A 10,720-nucleotide genomic window follows, 5' to 3' on the forward strand; every position below is an offset into this window, starting at 1 on the left:
ATTGAGAAGTAATTATTAAATACTAACATAAATTCCTAAGGTTTGGTTGCATTAAAATTCCTGATTCTTGTTTCTTAACTTTCGTCTGCTTCATTTATTATTTTTTTAGCATATCCTGCTTAGTACTGCTGTGTATGGCAAGTGCTTGGCACACAGCAAGCGTCCCCTCAGGAAACATCTCTGAAAGTAGGACCTCTCTCCTAGCACAGACCTTGCATCCCCTGATAGATAGTCATTGTTGGGGCTGCTTTCCAGGCTTCTTTCTCTCCTCCCAACCTTGCCTTTCGGAATTGGAAGTTCAGGTGTCGGGTGAAGAATAGGACCCATTTGTTGTACTGCTGCCCTTCAGTGCTAGCAGTGTGCTCAATGAGTCTATTGAGGGGCCTTTGAGCCTGGACACAAGTGCTTTTGTTTTGCTCGAGTCCTGCTCTGTAAAGGTCACTTTTGTGTTTTCACAGTCAGAGGGTTCCTGTGTGCAGGGAGCTGTTACAGATGGTCTGAAGGAAAAACCCCGATTTGGTCCCTGTCCACAGGCCTGGCCCATAAACTGAAACATGGGAACATGTAGTATAGGGGCAATTGCATGAGTCCTACCATAATGAAGCCTACTTTCATATTTTGTATGGATGGCTTTGCCAGAACACCAAGTGAATTTATATACTGGATTGTAAGAAACCTGCATCTGCTTTATTTGGCAACAGGCCTGGGAAATCAGTTTACTAAGAAACAATGTATTTTCCCTTAAAGCTGGAGTGGTTTTACTTCAGCCATAGGCATACATAAAGTGGTGATTAATGAAACAAAAGTGTCTTTGAAGATTATGTATGCCAAGGGACTCAAATAGCTGCAGAGTGTGGGACAGGTTTGTGTTTTAATACTTTGATACATGATATGGTGCCACAGTAATCCATTCAATATGGTGGTGTGATGTCTTGACACTGAAGTTCACTTGTTTTCTTTTGCTTGAAACATTGAAAGAAAGTACCGAGGTCTTCTGAAAGAAGAACCAGATCATACAGGATGAGAAATTTAAAATCCATTTCTGATTAATGCTGGCAATTATAATCGAATTTTTTATGGAGCAGAACTAGTCTTTGGTCAAAGCCAGCATTTTGCATTCACTTGAACAGTCTGTGGTGTTAGTACAGAGTAAACTGAATAGGATTTGGGTCTGGCATTCAAATACAAGCTACTCCTTCCCAACCACCACCTTCTGTTTCTGCCTTTTCCTTGTGAGCAGTAAATCCTTCTGGGCATTTTATTTTACTCTCCCAAATGTTGTCAGACTGTGCCAAGTACAAGGCTCCAGCTTCTTTTTGTAGTGCAAGAATTCAGCAGTGAAAGTTTCTATATGTTTATGGAAACACAGAAGCAGCTTTTAAAAATACTTGGTAGTGCAAATGTTTATTTTTCTCTACATTATTTGAACTCAAATTAATTTAGGTTTCCTGCTGGGAAAATGAATATTGATCATAAAAATGAAATGTTAGTTGGAAATCCTTAGGCTTCTGTAATAGAGTATTTCATTCAGGATGAAATGTGAAAATTATGGGCTTGAGTCTGCCGCTGCTGAAGCCAGTGGCTAAATGCCCAGTTACCTTCAATTTGAGCAGGATCAAGTCGTTCCTTTTGCAGAAAGATGTTTTGAACAGTCAATAATCCTTAATCTCTGATTTAAAGTACATTCATTTGGTAAAGTTTTAGTACTGTTTCAAGCCTAGAGCATTTTGGCTGAAATTGCATTTGGTGTACTTTCTAGAAGACTGTTTTCTGAGTGTGTTTAGGAGTCAGTTTCTGTATTCTGAAATAGAAAAAAACCCCAACATTAATTGCAACCACATCTCTATGTTGTTTGCCTATAATGTTTGAAAACAAAAAAAGTATATGTGATAAGATGCTGTTCATATGAAGTAGGCTCGTTCCCTTTGTGCAACCAAATGTGTTTGAGACAGATATGTAAAAGGCTTAAATTGGAAAAAAAGGTTTTGAGCATTTGAGGTATGATTTTTAATTTTTTTTAAGCAACGTGAATTAGCACAATATCATAAAGATGTTGTGTGTGTTTCTTAGCTTGGATGCTGAGCTCTGAGAAGGTGTTAAAAGCATGCTGTTTAACTTGGGTACTGTGACATAAGAAGTGAAAAAATCTGTCTGGAGGTTCACCCATTTAAAACATAGCAAATTGGTTATAGGATCTTTTAAAAAAATGTGCTAAAAAGAAAAACAATGTTATGGAAATTTAGATTTTAATAATCTACTTAGTTTTCCTCAAGGTTTTTGCGGCAACCATCAGGAAACAAATTTATTTTTCAATAAAGAGCTTGACATTCTCATAAGAATTCCTGAAGTCAGACAATTATAAGTAGAAGATTAAGTATCGCAGGATATGCATTAAAATAATGAGGGATGGGAATAGTGTATATATCCAATAGCAGCTTGCAGAACCTGAAGATATTTACCTTAGAAAATGTGTAGGTTTGGGGCTTGATTAAGCTGCTGATTGTGAGAAAGTAGTAAGTAATTGCAAGGTGTATTATTTCCTGAAATACGATGGGGGGTAAGTCCTGAACACTTTGCTGGAGTGATCAGGCAAATCATTGTTGAAGACTCTTTTCCCACCCTTCCTTCTGACTCTTCTGCTTTGCCTTTCTTTTTCATAGACTGTGCCTGAGGCCCAACACAGTTGTGTTGGGACTAGGGGTAGGCTATTGCCCATTTTTCAGAGGATGTCTTTCCCAGGCTCCACAAGGAGTCCTGTGGAGACCTTAAAACTATGTGTAGAGAGGCATAGACCTGCTTCAAATAGTGAACTGTTGTTAGACCTATCACCCAGTCTCCTTAACACCTGATTGAAAAAGTAATGTAAAGTTTTCCTTTTCTTTTCACAGAATCTCTGGAAGAGATACTTGTGAAGTTGTGCAAGTATGTAACTTCTCTCTGCAAACATGTCTGAACTAGGGCTGATGGAATTACTAACAGAATACTTTTGCACAGCTCTAGTTCTAGCAAAGATCTGAGGGGTGGAACAGAGGAAAACAAACAAACACAAAAAACCCCAAACCTAATCTGCTAAAAAGTTTTTTTTCAGATCCTGTTCTTTTTTTCCCATAGAAACAAGCTACCTTTCATATACACGGGGATGGCAAGGATGAGATTTTTTTACATTAAGGCAGCTATTTATGCATCAAATAACTAACTCTTGGTCCAAAAATAGCCTCTGTTCTGTCTACCCAAAGATCTGGTGCCATCCAATTCCTGGTTTAACACCTGGTGGGTTAAGTCTTTCAAAGTTGACCTACTGGTTTCTGTTTTCAGAGAGAAAGCTTTAAGACTTCTTCAAATCTGCCATTCCTGTACAGTGCCTCTGCTATGGTGTGCTGGGAAACATGATGAGAACTGACATTTCTGATGTCTGGGATTTCCTATCTTTGCCTGTTGAAGGTGGAACACTGTTTACCTGCTAGTTCTATATCTGTCTTGCAAGAACACTTATGCCTCTCCTGTAATAAAGCCCTGACAGTCACTCTGTTCAGTGGAATTTAGCATATTAGCCATTGAAATTAAAAATAGAAGTAAATTCAGTGCTGTGGGAATCCTGAAATTCCAGCTCATGTTAGAATTCTGTCTTGTTTGTCATATCTCTTATGATAAGCAAAAGGAAACTGAATAGCATCTCTGAGCCATCAGTAAATAAAAGCTCATAGGATTGACACAGTTTCCTTAAATCAATGGACCTTGAATTCCCCCACCTTTCCAGGCAGCATTGTTCTTCTTCTATATCCTTCTGTGCATGAGGAACTGTAATTATGATAAGCATGATGAATGTGTCAGACTGCAGTCTGGCAGTGTTCTGGAAATTCAATTGTTTGTTTAGACCTGTGAAAAAGCTACCTTTCTTCTGTACTTTGCAACTGGATCAAAAGCTACAGCAGAAGACGAAGTTGTTTAGAGCACAGAACTTTCTCCTTGGTGCATATTTACCCTTCCACCACCCTCCCTGTAAAGACAACCCTTCAAGGCAGTGCTGCCTCATTTCATAGATCTTAGGTTTTCTAGGGCGAGATCAGTGGACAGATGCTGTCTGTAACCCAGATCATCTGGATATGGTAGTTACCGCCTCTCATTTCAGCACTATACTGTTTCAAATGCCTGTTCCCTTGATATCTCCAAATGTCTCACTTTCATCTTTATCCTCACCTTGATTAAAACTGGAGTCCTGATCTTGTCGTATGAAATCAATACATGAAATAGATACGTGGCTGTTGGTATTGACCACTGTCTTATAAGCATCTTGGATGTGCTTTTAGAAGTAAGGTAAAGGAGGAAGCAGCAATGTGCTCTTGGAGCACATCAGAAGAGCAGATCTTGTGGATAAAGGTGAGGGACAGGAAAGAGAAGTGGATAAGTGAATAAACAGTCTGCACAGCAAATTACTGTAACTTGTTACAGAGGGCACTTAGTAGAATAAGGGCAGAAAGGAGAGAAGGACAGGTATGTGATATTGACAGCAATTTCAAAAGGTTTTATCTTCTTGGAGTATGGGTCAATGAAACATTTTGCAAAGATGACTCAGTGGAGGACTGGCTGGTGGGAATGAGCGAAGTAAAGATATGGGAAATGAAGCTGGAAATTAATACATGAATAAGGGGAAGCAGGAGGGATGACATGTGGAGGGAAACATTTTCAGCTAAGAAAAATGCCTATTATCTTGCACTTTATTTCTATTTATCCAGCTGTATCATGCTGTAGGCCAGAATTGCATTTTTCTATGTTTTTGGAAGGTGCCTTGCATGCTTTTGTATGCTACAGAAAACAGTGGATACAACACAGTAGGTTATTATTACCTACATAATAACAATCTAGGTTTGAAGTAACACATGTCACATTTTTGTGTCTGTAAAGATCCTTTCACCCAAATCTAGGAATTTTGTGAAAAGTCGGTGTGAATTTTTTCTTAATCTTGTCCAGGCCTTGCTCTAATAGTGATTTATTTATTTTACAGTTGATATTTGCAAACAGGATATGCTCCAGAAGAAGAATAATGCTGTTTTGGTGGATGGGGTCATCCTAAATGGTCCAATAATGGACTCAAAGGCAGGAGAGAAGTTTGTGGAAGAGGCTTGTAAGATTATAATGGAAGAAGTCATCCAGAAAGCTGATGATGTAACAGAAAAGGTAAAGCCATAGAATGTTGTTGAGAATTTGCAACAGAGATAATGAGCACTAAAGCAATTTTTTCCTAAGCTGTGTTTTATTGCACTTTAAGTATCCTCAAAATTGCTTCTAGTCTGTGCCTGGCTCTGAAATAAAAAGGCAGCCTTCCAAATTAAGAAAGATCACATTATAAAACCTTTCAATAACAAAATTAGCATACATATTTGGCAGAAAATAATGAGTTTTTTCATCTCAGAGTACAACGGTCACTTTCTTTGAGATGACAGATGGATGTTTTTCTTGTTTGGAGTGGGGGGAATAATTTTTTTTCTCCTCAGAGGCACTAGTATTGGAGAAGGAGGAATAGCACATGTGGTACCACTGTGAAAAGGCAACATTATGATATTGCTATGGGTTTTGCAAAACCCCTGCTTAAGAGTGTATGGGAAGAGGAGCTGCAAATGATTCATGCATACTTTTGGGCATGCTCTGTTTGCTTTCACCTCTTGGTAGAAAGGCATGTGATAATGCTGTGTTTTCAAACCCTTAGTTAAGAACAGAGTTTGACTTGCAGGTCTCTCTTGCTTTACAGACTTCCAGTATTCCCCACTCTAATTTTTATGGCCAAACAATGCCTTAGGCACAACAAAAAAAGATCCCAGGAGACTAGTTTACCAGAGATATTTTTCGGTGTCTTGCTGCATGGATATGGACAGTGCTGTGAAACCAGTGCAGAATGTGGTGCTTAACTTGTACCTTTATAAGCTCTTCCTCTTTGCTAACCTGTTTGATACTGGTGTCTACCTCCTCCCCATCACTAGGTTTGTGAATGGCAAGCCCCCGAAACCCTGAAACAGATTCTTGACCTGGAAATGAGGGACACTGGAGAATCTCATCAGAAACTCTTGCAGCTCTGCCGGGATGTTATTCAGTACAGCGTCAAAACCAGTAGGAATGAGATTTCTAGTGAAGTTATTTTGTATGTTAAACCAAGAAGACAGGACAACACTTACAAAGTTCTGTCACCTTTCAGGAGACCAGGGGTCTGAATGTTTTTTCTCTGTCTGGCTATACAAATATGCAAACATTTGACTGTGTTTCCCTTGTTTGACTGAGTGCTGGTCGCCATGGTTTTGACTAAAATGTGTAGTCATGGCAAACTATTCAAAAGTTAATTTGTGTAATGCCATTGACTTGAGTGATAGATTCTGTCATTTTGAAGTCTTGTGAAAGTCACCTAGACAGATAACAATAAAACAGTCTAGCAAAACAGGCAGGAGAAGGACCTTTGTGTGTGATGTCCTGCTGTCTGAATGGCGATGACTGGAGTTGTCATTACTGCCCTTGTCCAAATGAGAATACATTCTTAGTGATGATTATCCTACATTTACTATTGCTCTTTTTGAGCAATACTCTTACAGAGTGATAATTTGAAGTAATTCCTGTTCCAGATGCTGTGAGAAGAGAGCCTGCAGTGTTTCAGAGACAGTACACCACATCTCTGCAGGATAAGCTCTCTACGGCTAACCTTTCTGCAGCATGTGTACTATAATTCAATCTTACAGAAGAAATGAACAACATCTGTTCAGGAAACAGCAATGTGGATCAGTAGCTCAGGATTTCAGATGAGGCATATCTTAGGCTATGTTTTGCAAAGTGAGAAGGATATTTGATATAGTTAGTTGTACGTTTCCAGAGCACGTTCCCTGCTACGGTCACTACTGCTACCACAAAATAATTTTGAGAATTAAAATAAAACTGTAAAATATTTTTGAAAGTCAACCCATGTCTTTGAAAATCACAGAAAAGTAGCACTACTGATTTACAGGGGTAATGTACAAATAACATGCAGATATAATTACTGAGTTCCTGAAAGTTATTCTACTTAATTTTACTTTTGCAAATTGTCTTCAGATTTTCCATTGTTACAGTATGTCATGTTAGAAAGGATATTGTATAGAAAAAGTGTTTTAAAATAGTCTAATCTATGCATAAACATTTATTGAAGCCCCAGATAGAAATTGAGCCACACAATTCACCTGGATTTGCATGAAAAAGTTGTGGATTCCACTATGTTGTGGATTAAAACTTGGGTGGTGATTCTCACTGCTGAACAGACTCTTTTTTATAGTCAGTAATAGGTTAGAATTTTCTCATAACTCAGTGTTTCAAGACAGGTAAACAAATTTTCTGAACCTGTCATTTTAAGTCTGATGCAAGTTTTCCCAAGCTGTTATACTGGCTCTATCCATCAATACCGAGACTTTGGGAGCACAGGCACAACTGCCTGGGACTGGCAAGTTCCTGCATTCTGCTGCTTAGTGAAATTTGGCTGAGAATCCACTGTGGCCTCTCAAGACCACTGTTAAAACCCACTGTGTATACTCAGTTGTCAATCCCTTATTTTGGTTTGTAAAACTTGTGAGTAGCCTACATTTGTTCTGTGCACTACTTGCATCTCAACCCTTGTCTTGGGACCTGAAAGTGCCTATTATGTTTACCTTCAAAGGATTGTCTAACCTAAGAAAAGAACAGCAAGTCCAGAAAATACTGAAAGAGTGAATTGTGGTTTGCAGTGATCATTGTTCAGCTGAGAGGACCTGTTATATATTCTCCTTTCATGTATATCCTGTCACTGCTTGCTTTTCATCTGTATTTTCAGGTCATCCAAGATTTTTCAATCAGCTGTATGCTGGAATAGATTATTACTCATTAGCCGCTCGTTTCATTACAGAAGCACTGAACCCAAGTGTGTAAGTGTAGTCCTTTGGCTCTTAAGCATGTGTTTTGGAGTAACAATCTTTTTTTTTTTTTTTTTTAATCCCCTTCTCTCCTTCCCAAATCCCCCACTGGCCCCCATCTGATTTCTGTTTTCGATGTTAGAAGGGAGGTAGGAATTTGTCAAGAATTTGGAAGAGAAAATACACTGGACAGGCTAAATAGTTCACCAGAAATTTGACTAAACTAATGAGGCCTTTTTTCTAGTTTCTGAGGTGGGGCTTAAGAGAAGAGATCTTTGTTTTTCAACACTTTGAAACCTAGTTGTGGGTGGTTGTTGTTTGGAGTTTTTTTGTTAGGTTGTTGTTGGTTTTTTTTTGTTGTTGTTTTTGTTTGCATGTCTTTTTTACTTAGTGCATAAAAAGGAATGAATCAGACTTAGTTGTTCATGTGCTTTGAAGCGTTCTGTGCAGAGCTGAATGACAATGATTACCTGTCTACTCTTTACTTGGAAATGTAAAGCCTAAACACAAAGTAATTGTTGCTTGCAATAGATGAGTATAGCTGAAATTTAGATGTGTGACCCACATGGAAAAGAAACTGATGTATTACTTCAGGAGTGGAAGTGTCGATGTGACGCCGTCAAGACCTAAGCAATTGCTCTACTGCATCAGATTCAAAGTGGTTTTAGTTCAGGGTTTTAATGCAAATGGTGGTCAGCTCCTGATAGATTAGAGAAAGGTGTGAGAAACCAGATAAAAGTTTTAGCAATATTCTGTAGCATGAGTTCTGTAGTCTTAATACCACTCCTGATGCTTTTTTTTGTTGTTGCTCAGATACACATATGAAGTATCCCCTGTGTTTCTCTTGGTGGAAGAAGCAGTCATCAAGAAAATGATTGAATTCATAGGCTGGGAAGAAGGTGATGGCATATTTAATCCAGGTAGGAACAACTCTGATTTTAAGATGAGTCATTATAAATCATCTGATACAATAATTCTGTGAACACTTGATTCATATAGAGTATTTGAAAATGCATGCAAGAATCCAGTGTTGCGGGCACACACGCACAACTATTTCATTCAGGCTTATTTGGTGAATCTGATCAGCAGATGTGTTAAAACAATTCTGCATTAAATATAATTGTATGGAAATTAATTGTTTGTAAACTGATGCTTTTCCTGACCTTATTAACAGCAATACCAACAGCCTCATGGGGCTGAATCAAATTGATTGGCATACAGGGACCTGATTTATAAGCTAGACACCAACCAGTGGTGCCTGAGGGCACTGATGTGTGTATCCTGCCTCTCAACTGTGGGAGCCAGAGTTTATCTTAGTGGGAGTGTCATCAGTTTAACTGCTTTGACTTTTGATAATCTTTTGAAATGTTATGATAAGGCCAACCAAACAAATATTTCTAAAGCTTCTTGATAAGCCACAGTTTTCAAATGTTCTGTAAAGCAGTATTTCAGCCCACTGTATGGAAGTAATGAAGCATAATAATATCAGTCCACAGATAACAAATAATTAGGCTAGGTGTTCAGATAAAAAAATTATTAGGGTAGGTTTGAAACTTTTCTATCTAATTTGGGAGTGAGAAGAGAAAAGGAATGCTTAAATGGATGCAAGACTCGCTTCCAAAACCAAAACAAAGTCAATAATTCTAGCCTATATGTGGGTAGTAGAAAGATAAAGAAACTGAAATCCACGCCCCCCCCCCAAAAAAAAATAAAAAAATTAAAAAATTAAAAATTAATGGTATGGATTTTTTTCACATCAGTTTTTGTGTATTTTCAGTAGAATCTTTGCTTTTACTGCAGAATTGCTTGGTTAAAACTTTGTCAGACACTGTCAAAAGATAAAGAAATCATACCTTTTTAATGCTAGTTTTATGTAGGGCTTTTCTTAGCTCTAAGTGAAAAAAGCCTGTTCAGATCTTACCTTGCAGATGTTCCAGTTTCACTCAGGGTTGAGTTTTTTCCTTCTTTTGTCCCCTCCTGGTCTTTTTCTCTCCATAATACCCAAACCCCAGTTGCCAAGAGATCTCCTAGGCTCTGTATGGTGCAGCCCCAGTGGAGCTTGTTGTGGGCTGAACTAGCACTGCTTCGGTGGCAAAGGGACTGGACTGTTGCAGGGTGTTCTCTGTTGAGAAGGTGTCTGTTTGGGCACATTTTTTACTCTTCAAGAAATATCCTCAGAGTGTTCAAACCACTTCTGTTTCCGTGCATCCTTCGAAGTCCAAAGTTCCTTTTATGTCTGCAGACTTTTGAGGAGTAAATAAACTGTGATACATACATCTACAGGTTATTCCTGCACTATAAGGGTTTGTTTTCCTCCTATAGATCAAGCACTCAGGAACAGGACAGGTGCTAGGACTGTGGCTAATGTGATATTTGTATGTCTTCTTCTTCAGGTGGTTCTGTTTCTAATATGTATGCTATGAACTTAGCAAGATACAGATTTTGTCCTGACATAAAGGAAAAAGGGCTCTCGGGTTTGCCAAGACTTGTCTTATTCACTTCAGAAGAGGTAAAAACAAAACAAAAAAAGCTTTTTGAGCTTTATTTTTTTTAATGGCTGCAAAATCATAGCATTTGCATATCTGGTGGGACTCTGGTACAATAAATTTGTCATTGGTGTATGATGTGGAATAATGTAGCTAAGTGCAGAAGTCTGATGGTAATTTTCCCTGCAGAAGCTTCCTTGCTTGCAGAACACAAAACCAGGTGTTCCTGCTCTTGGAAACTGCTGATCTAAGAATAAGCAGGGCAAAGCTGTAGCAGCATCTATGTGGGATGTGGTGGAGGTCTGAAGCATTTGATTTCCCACAGCATAAAATCCAGCA

General features: G+C 38.5%; 1 protein-coding gene across 1 annotated transcript in view; it reads left to right on the top strand.

The window, feature by feature from the left end:
* The first annotated feature begins 5,010 nt into the window (after positions 1-5,010).
* GADL1 (glutamate decarboxylase-like 1) overlaps positions 5,011-10,720 on the top strand; it is a 70,422-nt gene continuing 64,712 nt past the window's right edge. The window contains 5 exon segments of the mRNA XM_010007499.1: positions 5,011-5,175; positions 5,976-6,102; positions 7,817-7,907; positions 8,709-8,815; positions 10,289-10,404. Coding sequence (XP_010005801.1) covers positions 5,023-5,175; positions 5,976-6,102; positions 7,817-7,907; positions 8,709-8,815; positions 10,289-10,404 — 594 coding nt within the window. The 5' untranslated portion in view covers positions 5,011-5,022.

The sequence above is a fragment of the Chaetura pelagica genome, unplaced genomic scaffold (assembly GCF_000747805.2).
Source record: "Chaetura pelagica isolate M959 unplaced genomic scaffold, ChaPel_1.0 scaffold10, whole genome shotgun sequence".
Lineage (NCBI taxonomy): Eukaryota > Metazoa > Chordata > Aves > Apodiformes > Apodidae > Chaetura > Chaetura pelagica.